Genomic DNA, 19,873 nt, shown 5'->3' with positions numbered 1-19,873 from the left:
TATGGAAAAGAAGAGCGTGCCCCTTTGCTCTTGGGAACGGCAGCCGAGTCCCACCTCCCTCTAGTTTTGCTCCATTCCTGATTAATGATCTTGTCTGCCTGATTTATGACCCACCCTGACAGATTAGAGTTTCCTCTTCAACCGCCCCCTCCCCCCCCCCCCAACCTCAGAAGGCACAGCCACACTCCGCTGGAAATATTAGAGAATTATTAAATAAACATTCATACGTCATGTCTCTTCCCAACCTGAGCTCATCCTAGTCAACACTCGGCAGTCCTGGCCTGTTTGCTTTTCATGCTGACAACAAACAGCTGGAGTGATTCATGGAGAGGCTGGCTACAATGTTTCATGTCATATATCATGCTAGCAGGGCTCCCTGCCCCAACAGAGATAAACTGATCAAGCACAACGGGCTGGAATGAATTTATGACAACACAAAATTGAGGAAAACAAATGGGAGGTGACCCAGTGGGGCACTAACCCAGACTCTTTCCTTGGCCTGCAATCTAGTTTGGTGGCAGAAAGCAAAATTGAACATTGGCACTCTGAATTAAGAGGCTGGCTTCTTAACCCCAGGAAGCCTTGATTTCAAGATGGCACCAGGCAACGTGGCTCGCATCTTCAGGGAGGAGAAAACGAGCCGTTGCCGAGTTTGCAGCCTACACACAGGTGGGCTAGTCTTAGCACCACTGCTAAGATTCAGGGAACAGCAATGCAGGAGGGATGGCCGAAATGACAGAAAAGGTTGGCTGATCTAAGCAGATACTACCGAAAGAAGGAAAACCTGACATCAAGTCTTAAACTAATTTAAAAGCTGTTGTAGAGGAGGAGCAGCAGAATTGTTCCTAGGTAGGAATTGATTCTGATGGCAGAATAAGATGCACTGGCATTAGACTCCAAGAGGAAAGGCTTAGGGCAGGGATCCCAAGCTGAAGTTCAAGAGCCACTAATAGCTCTTGAGTAGTTTATTTTTCAGAAACTGCAGGCCCAAACAATCCCCAAAGGCTTGCTCCTGCTCCATCCCCCTCCAATCATATATTGGTGAAGCACATGTTTTGCAAGCAAAATATCCCAGGTTCAAGCCCTGGCATTCAGTCCAAAGCCCTAGGGTTGCTGGCTGAGCTAGACGCCTGACTCAGTAGAAGGAAGCATCCCATATTAAAAATGAGATGGATGGGAGTTGGAATAGTGGGAGGAAAGAGAAGCATGTTGGCCTAGGAATGAATGGAGAGGCTATAGAGAAAGCTTGGATGGAAAGGTGATGGTGGATGCTGTTGTGGAATGACAGAGAACACCAAAAAAGACTGGGAGAGCTGTTTGGAAGAAAAAACAGCAGGAAAGCTGGTGGCTTGCAGCTGCTTCATTTTACCTCTGTGCTACTTTATGGTCTCAAAGTTTCATATGCCAATGAATTGGGACAATTTTTCCAGTGGCAAGAATAGATGGGGGGAAACTGTTTGAGGACGGATGAGACCCTGTTTACAAAGTATATGGCAGGATTATGGGTCAAAAAGCTTTCATCCATTATTATCAACTTTGCCAGATTAGTTCAGGATGAATGCTCAGAGGAATTAGCTCCTTTGCAGACACAGACTCCCTGTGGAGTTCTTCCACACAACCTCTATGTGCATTCACAAGGCCCCCGAGAAATGTTCCCCACTAGCCTCTTAACTTAAATCATAGAATCATATAATTGTAGAGTTGGAAGGGAATCTGAGGGTCATCTAGTTCAACCCCCTACAATGCAAGAATCTCAATTAAAGCACCCATGACAGATGGCCATCCAACCTCTTCTTAAAAACCTCCAAGGAAGGAGAGTCCACCACTTTCTGAGGGAGTCTGTTCCACTGTCAAACAGCTCTTACCATCACAAAGTACTTACTGATGTTTAGTTGGAATCTCCTTTACCATAACTTGAATCTGTTGGTTTGGGTCCTACCATCTGGAGCAGGAGACAACAAACTTGCCCCATCTTCCATGTGACAGCCCTTTCAGTCCACCAATACCCAAATCCCCCACAAAGCAGTCCCACAGGAATTAACAAAGGAGGCAAAACCCTTGCCTTACTACAAGGTTCAGCTATTCACAATAATTTGAGCATCTGCCTGTCAAGAAAAGCAGTTGCTGCTACAGCATTCTGCTTCTGACTTGCTGGACTAGTTTGTAGTCATTACTGACTGACTAGACTGACTAGACTGCCTGCTGGATTTCCTGAGTACAGAATAACTATTGTCAGGATGGCTAACTAGACTCTCCTTAAACTCTTGCATTCCCTAGCTGAGGCTTGGTTGCCCATCCAGATGGCTAAGCCACACTTGCATCTGTACAGCAAGGTCTAGCAGCATGTAATAGATTCTCTGTGACTACAGAAGAAAGACTGATGTAAAGAAGAGATGGAGAAAAATAAGGCGACTGAGAGGTGGATATAGGTGGCTTATGTATAAAATGTTTGGTGCTTTGTGAAGAGATTATTCTTAAAAGGGGAATTAAAGATCTATGAAACATATTAAACAATAAAATAAATATAGTTTAAAAAGCACACAAGATAGAATATTGAGTCCCAGGTTGCATGTTGTTCAGGAGCCAAGGTGGATCCCAGGCACTGAAAGGTTCTTGTTTTAAGCTTAGCAAAACCTATACCAGATGCTCTTGTTGCATGCCTGTGCTGGCTGTACAGCTCAGTAAACCCTTTCTAGCCCTGTTATTCTATCACTTCTGAATACATGCTCAAGCACTGAAGACTAGAAAAACCAGTTTGAACATCAACCAACACAACCAAAGCTGAACCCCACATTTCATCCCACGCTGCTCTATTTAGTATCTTCTAGACTACAACCATCAGATATAAGCAATATCCTCATTAAAAAAAACAACTAAAAATATATTACATTATATTACATACAGAAATCATCACATGCAGTTAAAGGGGAAAAAAGAGAGAAATCTTAATTTTTTTCTTGTCATAGCGACCCAGTTCAGATGCAACAACAAATCACAATTTTCCATTTTGACTGATCTGAGCCAATAGCAGCTTTCATACCAAATTCAAACAAAAAACGAGATGAATGAGATACAAAGAAGAATCCATCAGCAAATACATTTCTCTTGAACCGAGGTAAGTTGCTTGGCATGCAAGTGATTCAGCTACAAGCAGCCTGAAGCACACATTCCATTAACTTTCAACCCAAGTACATTAGCTCTGCGCCCAAACAAGGACAGTTTACTGTATTGTATTAGCTAATTAAAAATATACGCTCCATGCCTAGACTTTGTTTTGGAAAGGGAAGAGAAAATGAATGTCATTCTTATAAAAGTAGGATCAATAAAGAGAATCACTGCTAACTCCATTAACCATTGTTCTAAATGGACAGCCCAGCTGACACAGGTGATAAACCATGTGCTTCTAAACACTTTTTAAAATGCTAATCAGACATTACATGGAGCTTAACACACTAATCAATAATGCCCAGATTTAAAAGCAAAAATTAAAGTTATGAACAGAAGGAAGTGATCCCATGGAGAGCTCACCACAATCACCACCCAAAACAAGAAAAATGAAACCAATTTAGCTCTAGATTAAGAACCAGGAACTGGAGATGAATCAATTTAGCTAGCTGGACTGGGTCACCATACATCATGGCTTGGCAGTGCAGGTGAAAGCAGCCAGACAGTAAGAATAAAAGAACACCTTCCTTTCTGCAAGCCCCAAGGTCTGATCCCACTTATCAATTAATTTAACAGAGCCCACCCCTTCGCACACAACATTCTAGCTCCTTAACCATCACAACACAAACTATTTATCACACACAACTCCCGGAGGAGCAGGGACAGCACAGCTGGAACCTTTGCTTCTAAACATTTTGTTTTCTGTTCCCTTTGGAACTTAAGTCTCTAACTAAAAAGCAGTAACCCTTTACCACAAGGGATTTCTCATGAACCAAGAAATTGCTGTAAAGTGCAATAAATGGCATTTGGTTTTTACCTTCTTAAGAAAAGTAGCAGGCTGAGTATCCAAGTGTAATTTTTGACTTCTGAAGTCAGGAAGTTTTCAGTGCTCTCTACAAGGGGTCCTAACTTGTCACAAAGAGGAGGGTGCCATACTTTACAACTCCGAATTATAGCATGCACCACCTTGGAAAGAATGTGGGGTCTGCCAAGAGACACTGAATAAAGCTTTTAAAATTATCTGATCAAGATGACATCAACTGATCGTTCTGGAAAATGTCAAACCTCTGCATGGGAGGCCAGGATCCGAGGGGGATAAGTGTTGGTAACTAATGCTATTGACACAGACTGCTGAAGAAGACTGAATTCTCCTGTCTCCTAAATGGAAGGCAGTATCAAAAGATGGCTAAGCGATAGGTGAAAAAATGGCAACAAGCAGCTAAATCCCTGCAAAGGAAGCTGGCATGCATTGGCAAATAACATTCATGCCTAATCAAATCATGAAATTCTCCTTTCACCCCTTTCTTGATTTCCGCCTCCAACGTCCTGAATCCTTAATCCTAGCTTTTAATTCCTAGGCACACAAATGCAGGAGGCTGAGGCAGGCAATATATTTCCTTCTGCATTTCATTTAAAATTGTAGCCCAATCTAGAGTGTTAATCTAGAAGAGCAGACATAGGGAACCAATGTCTCACCAGATGCTCTGGGACTACAACTTCCATCATCCCTGACCATTTGCCACCCCAGGTGGAAGTGATGGGAGATAGGAGTAAAATAACATTTGGAGGGTCTCAGGATACCTATCTCTGCTTTGGACTACAATAACAGAGAATTCAACTCGACCCCCCAGCACCTTGTTCTGGTAGATAATTGCCCTGAGACTTTGGGCTTGTTCACACAAATCACTGGCTAATAATCCTGTATGCACTGTGGGACATCGGAAACATGGTGCAGTCGTCTAAGGAACTTGCATCTATAGTCTCAAGTCTCCTATTTTTGTTCTCATGACCTTAGCCTATTTCTATGCTTAAGACTTCAATTTTGTCTCTGCTAATTAGGAGCATACAAAAATGACATAGGATATTACTGCACATGGTATTGCCTTGCTGCAAGGAGACAGTGCAACATCATGTATCATCCTTAGGCTTGCCCCTGCACTTTGGTGAAGCAAAAGATCCAGTCCCATGTGACTCATCCCCAATGGAAATGAAGGTTAAGATAATCTTATTCTTTTCCAGAGGCAGGCCATATCAAGTAAAGCTTCTGAAAAATAACACATCCCAAGGGAAGGAAAAGGGCAGCACTTTGATACTGTTGAGAATTTAACACAAGGGGAAGATTTGCCATCATCCCTCTAAAGCTGTAGAAACTACAATAGGGACTTAGAAACGAAATATAAAATCATCCTTTCACTTTTAGAGCCAACAAACAAAATGGATTTTCCTCCATCCTACAGATGGGGAATTCCTATGAAGAATGAAAAACAAGCAAAAATGGGGGGGGGGGACCTATCTGACATTCAGCTAGGGGAGAGATAAATACTGTGTGTGAGTTTGAAAGCTGGATATGTTTTGCATGAGAAACATGTGGGAACTACACAAGGAAAGCCATAAGCAGCATGTCAGTGCTACAGTGATGCCCCTTTGATAGAAAGCTCCTGGCAGTCTTTTTTGCCATCCCTAACAAAGACAGACATTCCTGAGCCATACTCACTTTTCTATGTCACTATTCTTGCAGGTCTTTTGCATAGGCTCCTGTTTACTGCTCTCTCCGTTACTCGTTGATGGCATTTCTGCAAAAGTAAGGAAGAGCCCAGATCAGTGAAGGGAAATGTTTATTCACAAAAAGTCAGAGAAACCCAATTGTTGGTGAATTGTTCTAGTGCTGGTTCCCAAGAAGAAACTACCAACAACATGCTGGAGTGTCCAAGTGACAAGTACTGTTGTATCACTCAAGACGTATTCATGACTTGCCAAGTATGGCAGACCTGCAGAACTCATAGCCCACAAAGTAGTTCTGGAATTGATAGGGCCATGGATTACTCAAAGCAAATAATGAGGCTGGGATGCCAAATTATGACAAATTGCAGCAATCCATCAATTTCCTGCTTTACATTGGCAACTGTTCACCCAAAACCGAAGCACTCGGAATTACGAGCAGTTTTCAAACCAGTTAGACACAAAGGATCCACTTCAACTTCCTTGAAATCGATTTGGTAAATGGCTTGTATGTGCAATTTGTTCTTTGTCAATGCTGTGAATTGCAGTTAGGATTCTGGAGGTTTTCTATTCAAGGGGTTTTCTGGAAGAAACATGTGTTTACAAGCCAGACAGGTTTACCCACACATAGGAATCAAAGTAACGCCATTTCTGTGGTCAGAAGAAGCTGAGAATTTCCTCACAAGCCTTTTGAAATCATGAGGGGAGGAGTACTGTTTCCAGAGGAAGAATTGTGAGAAGAGAGAGACTGTTTGCCATCAGGGGGCAGCTGGTTTTGCTCTACAGGTGCAGCTGCTGCCTCACTTCCATCCCGAGGAACCTTCAGAAAGGAGTTGCTGCCAGGGGCATTATGTGTAGGTGTATTTTAATGTGCTGAATAGCGTGAAAGTCATGGGGTTGTAGAGAGTGTGTGTATAAACTTAACAGTGCCTAGTTTATTTTTTGGGGTTGCTATTTTGTTAATGTTATTGTTTTACAGATTATAAATTCTGTATTAATTTTTAATCATATACTATGACTTTTGCTTTAACTGTGATGTTTAGCTTATTTTTTATTATAATTGCTTCATTGATTATTTGTTAATTATTCTATATGATTTATGCTGTATTTGTGATGTTCCATTATGTTCTACTATGTTGCTGTTATTTATTGTTTGTAAGCTGCTTTGGGATTCATTTGAATGAAAAGCAGCACAGAAATATAATAAATCAAAATCACTGCAGGACAGCTAGCATTGGAACTTCTCAGGAGTTTAACTGGAATTGAACTCTAGTTGCACAGTATTGTCCCAATTCCTGAGCTAATTTCCATAGTGATAATATTTTATTCTTTAATACCATGGATAAAGAAAATGGTGTGAAATCACAAACAAGAATGTGGAATCACACAGAAAAAACCCCCAGAAAATAATGATCGCCAAACTTATTTAAAATATCCCTCTACTCCAAATGCAGAATTCTCCCCCCCATCAATACATCCTGCCTGGGAACTTCCAGCCATACTTTCTATTAGCACCCCATCTTTTTTCTAACCTGTATGTAAATGTCACTTGTCAATAGTTATAGCAACCGAGAGGCAATATCAGAGAGAGAGAGAGAGAGGGGGGGATTTGGACTATGGACACCCTAGTCATCAAGCTCCTAGAAGTGCAATTTCTCTCAAAAACCGAACTATCTCACAGGGTTGAGAGAATAAAAATGGTGGGACTTCATGAACGCTGCCCTGTTTATACCTTAAAATAAATATTTTACATTTCTTATGAAAAGTTTTATCCTGTTCTTCAGTCCACTGCTTCTACGCAGTTACCAGAAAGAAAATAAAACAATTCATATAAAGATCATGTACCGTATTTTTCGCTCTATAACACGCACCTGATCATAACACGCACATCGTTTTTAGAGGAGGAAAACAAGGGGGGGAAATTCTGAATGAAACAGTGGGTGTATCATTTTTGTGCCTCATGCTGTGGCCACAGGCATGTGATCTGATGGTGAGTTTGGGGTGACCCAATGCAAATATCTTGACGATCCATGTGGATCCATGCTTTGTAACCACGTTTTTGCACCATTGCAGCCCCAGGCAACAGTGGGTGCGTGATTTTTTTGGTGCTATGTGATCTGATGGTGAATTTGGGGTGACCCAATGCAAAGATCCTGAAGATCCATGTGGATCCGTGCTTTGTAACCACGTTTTAAGTGGGGAGGGAAGGAAAAACACAGAAGGGACAAGGAGCACGATAGGGGTGTGCAGAGAAGCAGCTGGCTAAGAATGCAGGAGAGGGGTTTAACGGGAGGGAGGAAAGGAAGGCAAAAGTTTTCCCCACACACACACCCAAGCCAGCCCTCTCTCTCTCTCTCTCTCTCCCACCTGCATGTTTTCCGGCTGCCTGCGAGTCCCTAAAATGCTTCCCTGGACGCAGCAGCACCAGAGCACAGAGAGGAATTAGAAGGAAGGACGCGATCCTTTCCTTTCCCCTCTGCTTGCCTGGAGGGGGAGGGGTTGCCCGGAGGGGAGGGGATTTGCCTGCTCTTTGTTCCGTTTGAGCAAACAGCAACCGAAACAGAAGCGGGTGGGCAGTAAGACCCTGAGGCAGAATGCAGGAAAGCAACAGCTTCCTCTCTCACGGAGCTCCCTTCTCCCTGACGCGCGCGATTGGATTTTTGCCTGATTTTTGCCCCTGCGCTCGGGAGGGTCGGCTCCAGGGACCACACATTCGCTCAGTAACACGCACAGACATTTCCCCTTACTTTTTAGGAGAAAAAAATCTGCGTATTATAGAGAGAAAAGTACAGTATCTAAAATGCAGAATATGAACAGAAGCCAGATAAAAGTATTGCATTAAAAGGGTGAAAAACCAAAACACATCAAAAATTAAAAAGATATCTCAAAAGGCACTGAAATTGCATCAGACCCAGAGCCAGATGAACCTTCTTGGGCAGGCATTTCAAAGTTAAAATCCCAGAACTGAAAAGGTCTTATACACCTTACCTCTGAAGGCTTCTGAGAAAGATATTCATGGCTGATCATTTAGTAATATAAACAAATACTGTGACACTGGCATGCATATCTATAGAAGGCAAAAAAGCAGGGGGCGGGATTTGCTATCTCAGAATGCATAATAACCTCAAACACAATTATGGTAATAAATGGAAAGCTTTCATGTCTCTCAAATCATCCTCCAAACCAAGAGGAATGAGAATGCATTGCAGGCTAGTCACAGGATTCAAAGCCAGAAAATCATATTCAAACTTCTTGTGACTTGGGTTATAGTCCAGAACACTCTGGGGGCATTTAGCAGAAGTGTGGGATAGAAATAATGCACCATAATCTTCTCTGGGTGACTCCATAGTTTCAGTTTTTTCTATTTGAAAATGGAGGCAATAACCTGTCTCCATCTCCAGGAGCACAAATTAAACTGCTGCATGGATTCTCCTATCAAAACTCAAAAACTGGTAACCACTCTATTACACTACTTCAGATCTCTGGTGTTGGGCACACAGGAATAATAATACTCCCAATATGCTGAATACTAAAACTGCACCATAAAATACCGATTGTCACTATGCAAGCCAACACAACAGATTGCCACATATATATCTTACACTCACCGTCACTTGCCCACTTAGAAAATTCTGGTGTTATTCGGGTACTAGGCGTGCCACCACTGGAAAAAGAGACAGCAGTGAAAATTTGTCCCAGGAAAAATCCCACAGCATGCATTTCTTCTCACCATTATTAGGAATGATTATGTACATAGTATTTAAAGTTTGTCAATTGCCTTACAATCAATTTGTGTTTACTCTCACAACTGTGTTAAAGCAGGACACTATTATTTTCATTTTACATATGGGAAACTGATAAAAAAATCTGTCCGCCCATGCAATGAATCCCTAGCAGAAGATGGACTTGAACAGAGGCCTTCCAGGCCTAGCCATAACTATGTATCCACTGGAAGGGAGATAACACATGTTCTAGTCAGCGCAGAATGCAGCTACTGCAATGGTGGGTTAAGAGTGGATTACACCAATGCTACATCTTTACTGACTCCTTGTCATCTTCTGCATGCAATTCAAGATCCTAGTTCTTGAGTGATTTAAGCATTTACAGAACTTAGAGCCCACCTTTCATCTTCGGTTCTGTCACTTTCTTAAGATTTACCAAGAGTGCACCAAGACCTTCCTTTACTTGTGTCAGCCACATGCTAAGCTTTGAATAGCATGCAGAAATGATGCTACAAACTGTGGAAATTCTTTCCCAACAAGACTCACTGATACTTGAAATAGCATTTTTTTCAGAAGCATTCATGCAGACGTTAAATGGCTAAATTTAAGCATACCTAGAGATACTCTCACTGTTTTCGTAATTTTAAATTACTGTTACTTTACTGTATTTTTAATATTTTGTTGGAAGCCATCCAGAGTGGCAGGGAAAACCCAGCCAGATGGGTGGGGTATAAATAATAAATTATTATTACATTGCTTACATTATTGCTACCACCTACTATGGGCTATAGGGATAGGGCAGGTTAACCATCAGAACTCCCCACTAACACCCTGGCATTTCTGCCTTCCTTTCAACATCAAATATTAGTCACTGTCAATTCAAATTACTGGAGGCAGCAATAGTATGAGGCAGATATGTGTTTCTATGAAGTGAAATCTGATTTCAGGCCACTGCTTGTAACAAGCTAAGCAGTAGGAAAACTTCATTTCACTGCTCTATCAATCTCTTCAACCTTGACCTCCAAGGCTCACTCAGCCTAAGAGACTGGAGCAATGTAAGTGCTGTTTCCACACAGGGCAGAGGGCTTGAAAAACCAATCCATTTCTTAGCTCTCTGTTAACACCCATTCAGTTATTTGCCTGAAATGCTTTCCAGAATCTTCCACACAAAGCCTGTGGAGAAGTCTAGCAGACAGTAGCCCAGAATACATAATCAACACTGCAAGGACCTTGAGATCCATTAAAGTGGTCAACTCCTAGACACTTATGGATCCTACCAGAATCCAGAATGATCTGGGGGATTTAGCTGGTTTTGCCAGTGGTTCAGTCACTGTGATTTGTAATTGCCAGAGTCACTTGAAAAAACTACTCTTGAGTACCACCTTAACCAGTGGAAAAAGGCTTCCCTATCGTTTAATGAGATCTGGTCAAAGAGTGCTAGTAGTTTTTTAAAAAAGCAAAATTAATCCACTGAAGGGGAAGGGTCATAGTTCAGTGACAGAACACATTATTTACATGTAAAAGGTCCCTGACATTTGCAGGTAAGACCCCTATATGAAACCACAGACAGCCTCAAATATTTAATGTAGACTGACCTTCACCAACCTGGTCCCCCCAGTTTGTTTTGGACTACAACTCCCATCAGTTTCAGTCAGCATGGATGCGTTGACTGCACCTGATGGAAGCTGTAGAAAACATCTGCAAAGGCTGATGTGAATAATACCGAGCTAGATGGACCAATGATTGACTCAGTATATGGGTTTGACATTCCTGCATTGCAGGGGTTTGGACTAGATGGTCCTTGTAGTCCCTTCAAACTCTACAGTTCTATGATCTGTATGCACTTGTCTTACTTATTTCAAATGGGGCACAAGCATGCTTAACAGGGTTTCCACCCCTTCTCCTTTCCTTATCCACACAATGAAAAACTTTTGCACCCTGCCCTGTTGTCAAAAATTCATAATGTGGGTCTTATCAAAAATTCTAAATTGTACAAAGGCTATATTTCTCAACTGTAAATAAATAAGCTCATCAGTATTATACAAATCTACCTGATTTTAATATTTCTAATGGGCGAGCTGAGAGTTTTTTCCAGTGAACAATGCCCCATGTACGAGGTGCTATGTCCAGAGTCAGGATTTAATTTCTCAAAGAACAAGAACTACTACCTTTGGCATAAATGTGGCCAAGGAGTAGGGTGGGACTCTACTGCTGTGTTATATAGATGGGTAACAATTTCTTTGTAAGTAGCTGCTTCCGAAGTTCTTCCTGCCTTGCATCTCACACTGATATGATATATCTGCTTTGAGAAACGTCCTCACCGCCCACCCAGCACCATGAAGCATGTCCTGCTCCACTCCCAGACAGTACTTTTAAAAGTCCACACTTACTTTAAGACTGCACCTCGAAGCGCCTCTCTCTCCTTGGCTTCACCTGGTTCTTCCCCAGTGCATGGAATGATATCTGCCTCTGTGTATCTAAGCATGGAGGGTTAAGGAGAGCACAGCCTGATGAATAAGAAGCTTTCAATGCTTATCCCAAGCCATCAAGGCAGAGCAGCCAAGAATTCCTTTGAGGGATGGGTAGGAACTGTTTGTAGTCCAAGGGCCACATTTCCTTCTGGGTAACTTTTTCTGGGGCCCACACAGCAGTGGTGAGCAGGGGCAGATGCAAAATGGGCAGATCAATGAATGTGAATGTACCTTTCAACACTAGGCTAGTTTCTACACACACACACACACACACACACACACACACACACACACCATACAAATTCAATATAGTGCACCAATTAGAATGGCACCAGAAATTCTGAAGTTCTAAAGAATGCATTTCAAAGACCACAAGGTTCCTTTCACCACAAGGAACGTGTAAACACAATAACAGCTGTTTGATAATAAGAACATGCTCATCTTAAATCAGCAGAAGAGGAAATCATCGCTCCTCAGCGACGAATCAGATGCTGGAACTGGTGAAATTACTACCCAGCTCTTGACTAGTAAATAAAGTTGCTAACAGAGCAATTTCAGTGAACAGGGAACTTGTGGAATCCTCTCCTAACTGAATGAAAACGTATGAATTAGGCAAGAGCAGCAAGAGTTTCAGTGGCATAGCAGAGCCACAGTCTCTTGGTGGGAGTTCAGCACCTCTAGAAAATGATACTGTGGCTTTCCATATTCCAGTGTGTCATCTCCATCCACATCAAGGTCAGCATCACTGTCTGGATTCTCCTTGCCGCTGCACATGACAAACCCGGACCCTGAAGGAAAAAAAAAAGATGTGCAATGTGTCACCACAGGGCACAGAGGAACAAAATGTGGCCTGGGCAAGTCTAGGGGAGGGGAAAGATGGCATGGGAGAGAGAAAGCAGTCTTTTAGCTGCATAGGTTTCCAGCAGTAACTTTCCTCCAGGCTCATTTTAGCTATGGTTTGATCCAGGCTATCTCCCTGTCTCAACTGTATGTAATACAATGGTAACATTGTAAAATAAGTATGAAGAGAGGTCACGATATATCTTGATCTATAAATCTCTTTCTCTATATAGAGAGACAGAGCGCGCTGGGGGAGCAAAGAGAATTGTGAGTCATGACACAGTCTGTCAGAGATAAACTGGACTGGGAACCAGAACTGCTCAGCAACAGAAAAAGTGTACTCAAGCCAAAAACTAGCAAGTCTGTGATTTATTAGGTTTGTTGCAAACAGGAGGTGGTAAATGCGTAGAAACATCCAATTAATATGGGAGATGAAAAACACACTCCAGGCTTGTATACCACAGAAGAATTCTATAGACTCCAAATGCAAAAATGGGGAAGTGAGAAATAAGAATTCAATGCAGGCTTGATGGACCACACATAAACTGATATGTAAAGCAGAATACTTTTGTGTGCAGGAAGGAAACTGGTTCCAAACACTATCATCACTTCCTTCATGATCTTTACAATTTCATAAAACTGAATTGCTTGCCATCCCACCCCACCCCACCCCGTGCCCATGCACTGAGTTAGATCACATCACAAAGATTTTAATGAGCAGAGAGCCAAGGGGACACAGGTGTTGTTTATTGGAGGTGTTTCAAAGAAAGGAGTATATTTAGTATTGAATGGACAGAAGCAAAAATTGAGTGATGTTATAAGGAATATCCTCGTCTCAAATTACCAGAGGCATCCAATCCTAGTCATAAATCTGGCATCTAGACTTTATGCACAAATGCAAAATCCCTCCATCAACCTTTCATTCCTTTCAGTTGCACCAGCCCCTAAGTCTAATATTGTACTTGCCTGTACAACTCTCTTATGGGCAGTTGAAAATTCTGTGCTAGAATCCCAGATTCTGCACTCAGATAATTCAGTGTTATACAGCTCAAATGAAGGATTTAAAAGCAAAATTGTTTTGTTTACCCACTTTGGGCTGTAGTGTGGAACTTATTTTTCTATGAGTAAGTTTCTATTTCAACCTCTGAAAATGGAAGGGCTCCATTCCTCCTCTAGGAGGAAGAGGGTAGCGGCATATTTTGCAGATTTTCCCTTCACCTTTCAGTGCCATCTCCCATGTTGTTTCAGATGGTCCCCTGAGCTTCCAGAGCAACCTTCCAGGAAGGGGACATGTTTGGAAAGAAAAAAATCAGCAACCTTTCTCACTTTTGCTCCAGAATACTACTTTCAAAAGAAGTTAGCTCAGATATTTTCTGCCATTTTGCAATGGTAGTTGGATGCCATGTTTTCAAGACAACACACAATTTGGCAATACAGTTTATAGAGAAATCCTGGCTAGCCTTTGCACACCTCCATTTTGTCCACTGTGAAAAATGATAACTTAGGTTGCTAATGTTTGCTCCTACAGACTTCCTGGGTTTTTGCTTTTCTTTAAAGATGTGCATGCACAGGAACTGAAATACCTGCAAAAATCCCCAGAACAATAGTGGAGGGGGGGAAAGGATGGGGAATGACTGACATAGGGGACAGAAAAAAAGCCCAGATACTTTTCACCAAGTTCTACCCACTGGTGTAGAAAATGGAATAGCAATGAATATTCATGACTGAAAAAATGGAATTTGTGGAAACTTATCTGCTAAAACCCACACATAGAAAAACTGGATTTTTGTAACTTATTTATGTTGTAACGCCCACATCTTAAAGTACCCCCAATTGCCCAGGATTTTGAAGCCTCCTCAGCAATGGTTTGTCTAGCAAGTACCAACTTTTCAGTTTATTTAGATTTAAAACAGGACAGAGTTGCTAAAGACTGTGGTACTTTTCCATAGTTGCCCAAAGAGCATGAGTGCTATTTCACACTGGTAGAGACAATGAGGTCACACAGATACTGGCCTGCAGTATGCCAGTATCGGGTATAATTTAGCTTGTAATTTCTAAAAAGCCCAACCTCTAAACACACAAGCTTCTTTCTTTCCCACCATCTCTCAAATACAAAGCAGAAATTATGGCTTGACCTGGGCTGTGATCTGAATGCCATCTATATTAAAGATGTAGAACAAGATTTGAGGCTGGAGGAAATCTTGAATAGAAATGAATTTCATCTCTGCTTCACTTCAGTAACAGAATTGATACAAAAATGGGGAGAAAGAAGCAGCTTTTAGGAAATCCAATTTCTTGTCCTATATGTCAAATTAAGCTACCAGAACACAGTACAAGCAACAAAAGTTTACCATACAAAGTCAGAGACAAGAATCTCCTTTTCACAGTTGCATTTTTCTATATGTGCTCAGGAAGCTCAGTTCAAAGACTGCAAAGTAGAAGAGAGAAGCCTATGATGCCACCGGAGTCCAAATTGTTATATGGAATACTAGGGCTGCACCTTGAAGGAACCTAAAGTATGATCATAGTTTCATTTCAACCAAGCCTGAAATTAAGTCCTAATGAGACAGTAAGTGGGCAAGGCTAACATGGGTTCCTGATAGGAGGAAGAGTCGTAAGTAGAATTTTGATCAGATTTCTCTCTGTTGAAACTTTATTTTCTGAAATTCTTGTTAGAACCCAGTAAATATTGTCAAATCCTGGCCCAATCTTGGTCTGCCAGGCTGTTTTCCCCAAGCTATGCCAACCTGCCCAACAAGTTAGTTGACTATAGCCCATAGTACTGTATTTAAGAGGCTTAAAAATTGAAATGGGTGGCTGGCTAGAAATGGCCATAGCCACAGGGTGGGGGCGCGGAGAGAAGAGAAAAGGAAGGAAAGAAAAATTTCATACTGACTTACAGAATCACTTGCAAGATTTGGTGATACTGCAGAACACTAGGGGAATGTTGTCACTACTTTATTTAACAAAACATACTGTCAGGGGCTCAGGAGCAGAGGCACAGGGAAGAGAGGAGATGGAGAGCGAAGGGGAAGAATCCGAGGGGAGCGTAGGAGAAGAGGACAGTGGACCGAGGGATTCCATGAGCCTCTCCAGCGAATCGGAAGATTCACAGAAGGGGGCGCCGGTGGCCAGGGCAAGGGGGGTCCCAAGGGGGACACCCCAGAAGCAAGGCGCCAGCGGGGACTCCCAGAGCAGCAGTTGGAAATCAGGACCAGCTTCCCCACCAGAGCATAGTGGGGGGGAAGAGTCACAGGTATCGGGAGTAGCGTCTCCCCCAGCAGGGAGAGGAGAGGAGTCAGGGCTGACCACGCCTCCATCGGAGAGTCAGACAACGGAGGGGAGGTCAGATCCGGCCAGTATCTCGGAAGAGGGAAGCAGTGGCAGAAGTAGTGTAACGGTCAGGAGGAAGGTCCCTCGGTTGGCGCGAGAGGCAAGTTCAAATGTACAGGAGCGTGGGACAGCAGAGAATGAGGATTGAGAACCGGGTCCTAAAGCCCGCCGGAGGCAGGGGGAGGAGCTAAGCGACTCAGCGTCAGAGGAGTCCAGAAAGGGGAATGCCCCAGCGGGCAGGAGGACCCAGAGGAGAAGAGAGCAGCGGAAAAGGTGGAGTAGGGCTAGGATCTTAAACTGGTGTCAGAGGGGAGGAGATTCAGACGGGACTTCGCCGATCTAGGGTTTAAGATGTAGGGCTGCGCGCTGCGGCTTTGAAATGGAAATTGAACTTCAATAAAGACTTTTGTACATTACGACAGCCTAGCGTTGGTCCTCTGTGAGCTGGGACCTAGAGGCAGCTCTGACACATACATACCACTTGATTGCAGCAAAACTTCTAAGCCCTTTACAAGAAGCCTAGCAAGTGGTATATACATTTTGTTAAATACAATAATAAATTCTGCAACCAGAAAATGTAAATTAAGAAAATGTTGCATTACTCATTATGCATAAAAGTTCTACTCGCCTATCTTTTTTCTTTCATATTTTGGAATGCTGTGCATGTATGCACATGAAATTTACCGTACTTACTGTAGTCAACACTTAGCATCCTACCTTTCTGTCCTCCAGTCAACTGACTTTGCCAGAGAAGGAAAATTAAGTCTGTAAAGCTTCTCATGCTTCATCAGGAGAGCACAACAGAAGTGTTATGGGGGCAGAAGTGGTCTGGAGTTCTCATTGTGTGGAACAAAACAAGTTCATGCATCTACAGGAAGACTTGATGCATAAGCAATCTACCTGCCAGCTTCAGAAAGTCATGGGTCTCTGCTCTATGATGCAGTAACTGAGGGAGATTTATTTATTTTTTATTTCTTGAGTTGCCACTGGGTAACATTATAGTATCTCCAGAATCTCAAGAGTGACTCCTACATGGCTGACACTACCTATAAAAAGGGACCCTGTGCCCAGCATAAGGATGGGATATAGGGACGATTCCAACAGGGTCAAGGCTTTTGTTACACTTTTGTGTCCCAACTCACTCACATTTTTTCACTGTACAGAGCCAGTGAAAACACACCAGCAGCTGTTTAAATATTGGAGGTCTAAACCGATTTACATTAATTATTCATCCCAGGCTCATTCAAACCAGATTTCTGGACAAGAACCTTTATAAATGAATTAAATGGGGTTTATAAAAGCAGGACAACCCAATAGGACCATAGCTGCTATGTGTGCACATATGTGCATGCACACGTGCATATGAAGTGTAAAGATCTAAAAAACAACAACCACACTACTTGTCTTTGGCACAAGCGCAATTCCACCCTGAGTGGGGAAAAGGACAGGAAGTCCAAGACAGAGAAGAATTCCAACAAAAATGCTTGAAGGCAATTCCATGACTTCCCTGCCCATAAGGCTAATGGTTCTAATATACCCAGGTGGTTGCTTGCTTGGGGCAATGCATTTCAGGGAGACCAGACCTCTTACCTGACATAATCATACTAGCTTTTAGGGTTCAAACCAATTTGTCCTCCATGTTTATGAATGCATATCCCTTTCTTAATTTGTAGGCTATTTGAGGAAAAGTCTGTACCCATACGAATCTGCCTGGGTCCTGCTCGTAAATCAGCCATTAAGATCTATTAATTGGTAGGCAATCGGGGACTTTCTGGTAATGGACTCATACTGCATAAGCCTCTCCTGCTGCCTCCCTGTCAATTCTTAATGTTATCAACAAACAAAAGGGCAGTCCTTGCTTCAAATTCTAACTGTAAAATAAAACAGAAAACCTTTGCTCTCAGACACTTCAAAGCTTATTTCAGTCCTACCACCTTCTCACTTAGAAAGTAACCATTTATGTAGAGGAGAAAGCTGCAGGATGTGGGATTGTGCATGCATGCATCAATGAAATCCCCAAGCCTCACTCATCTAGGCTAGCTCACTGCTTCCTCAGTTCCCTGGTCAGCCATAAGCAATCTCATCCTGAACACCACTGGCAACATTTCCCTTGTAGCAGCCAGAAAGCAATGAATTTTCAAGTTAGGACTTCAGGTGCGGGAGAGAGGAGGTGCATTTTTTAAAAAAAAAAAATTGCACTGGTTCAGAGAGGATGGTTGAGCTCTGCTTGGGAAAGAGAACTCTGTTTTGTTTTCAAAAATATATGTGCTGGGTCTGAAGCCTACTTGGAACCTATGCCTGCTGTTCTAGAAATTATTAAACTTAAGATTGGGCAGACTAGTGCTTAGATACGTTCTCTTACATTTCACAAATTCCAGGGCTGTTGAATGGGATACAAATCAGATTCCAAGGCAGAATCTTGGCCAAACCCAGCCCCCAGAGGGCAGTAAAGGTCATGATTAACTTTGTTCCAGATTAAGTTCCCCCTTTCTTATCATTCAGTACTTTCAAGTCATGCAACCTCCTGTGCGGCTAGCCCCAGCAATGGGTACCCAGGAGCACCACCTTTGAAGATGGAGGTTCCATTTAGTAATCATGTCCAGTAGCAGCTGACAGGGCTATCCTCCAAGAATTTGCTAAATCTCTGTTTAAAGCCATTGGGCATCACCACATTCTTCCAAATATGACTAATCAGAATAAAATGCTGTGTATTTAGGCCCATTTTGATGTCTTCTCATCTGGGGTGGTTAAAAGAACACAAAGCATGCTATCGTGTTATTAACTAGTATTTATGCAGCAGCTTAAATAGACTCGAAGAAGAAGAAGAAGAGAAGTTTTAAAGCGATAAAGCATATTTTTGCTTTCGGATGAGGCAAGTGTATTGCCTCATCACTGAAGTTTAAAATTATTAAAATTGTGTCGTAAGACTTCTTAATTCCCAATTTGGCATTCCTTAGAGAAAATAATTTTGCCAACTCATTCTTCCAATCTGCTAGCTTTTGGCTGAATACCATTTACTTTTGGTGATATAACTAACCCTACTGAAGCTAAAGCAACACCATTTTCTGACAGTCTTAATCCAAGATGCCTTTCTAAAGGTCCAGACAAACAAGAGTGAGCATGCAGGTCAGACTCGGGAGCCATTAAGCCAAGAAAAAACAAAGTTACTGTTCTGTCTCCGATCCCCATTGCTCTTGTAGGCGGCTGCTCTGACAAGCAATTCCAGCACCACTGTTGAGTGGCACCTCTATAAACCCTGTGACAGTTCGGGAGACAAACTCTCTCATCAGTCAGAATGTACCTATCAAGATCACTTACCTTGAGAGCACAGTAGCCCTCGAGCACTGTTTACACAGCTCTGCTCTGCCTGGCCTTGGAGCAGCTGGACCCAGCACCAAAATTGAGTTAATGCTGAACATTCTAGGAGTTCCGAGCAAGAAACAGCCCCACAGAGATATGAGCACAGGACCTTTGCTATGAGTAAAGAGGCCCATTTCACATGTGTAGCAGGCTAGATCTAAACTGCACACATTAGACAGCTCTCCCCCTCTCCAATTTCTGAGTTTAAAAATGATTATTTATGCCTTTCTAAAGAACCATTTTTCTATAATCTGTTTCCACGGTTCTTCTGTATGAGTGGATAAGATATATAGCATGACATAGGTGTTACTGAAATCATGAGCAGTTTGGGGGGGAAATAATAGAGAACACTGACCTACTACTTGGTATACTTCTAGATTAGAGGGTGTGATGAAATTCATTTACAAGCAAAACAGAAGTGCATCAATAGTCTGTGGCATTCACTGCCACAGAATATGATGATATGACAAGCATACCTAGATT

At 42.3% G+C, this 19,873-nt stretch overlaps 1 protein-coding gene across 13 annotated transcripts in view; it reads right to left on the bottom strand.

The window, feature by feature from the left end:
- Positions 1–19,873, bottom strand: part of RNF220 (ring finger protein 220) — a 345,317-nt gene that overhangs the window by 29,205 nt on the left and 296,239 nt on the right. For all 13 annotated transcript variants that reach the window (XR_013839873.1, XM_079980326.1, XM_079980329.1 and 10 more), the window contains 4 exons: positions 12,549–12,645; positions 11,777–11,863; positions 9,273–9,328; positions 5,660–5,738 (listed from right to left, as the gene is read on the bottom strand). Coding sequence is in view for 12 of the 13 variants with exons in the window: in XM_079980326.1 (XP_079836452.1) it covers positions 5,660–5,738; positions 9,273–9,328; positions 11,777–11,863; positions 12,549–12,645 (319 nt within the window). In the remaining variant the exon portion in view is untranslated. The remainder of the gene's footprint in view (positions 1–5,659; positions 5,739–9,272; positions 9,329–11,776; positions 11,864–12,548; positions 12,646–19,873) is intronic.

Source organism: Podarcis cretensis, assembly GCF_951804945.1.
Source record: "Podarcis cretensis genome assembly, chromosome: 6".
NCBI classification, from domain to species: domain Eukaryota; kingdom Metazoa; phylum Chordata; class Lepidosauria; order Squamata; family Lacertidae; genus Podarcis; species Podarcis cretensis.
Note: the sequence above shows the minus strand (reverse complement) of the source record. Positions and strands in the feature narration are given on the sequence as shown.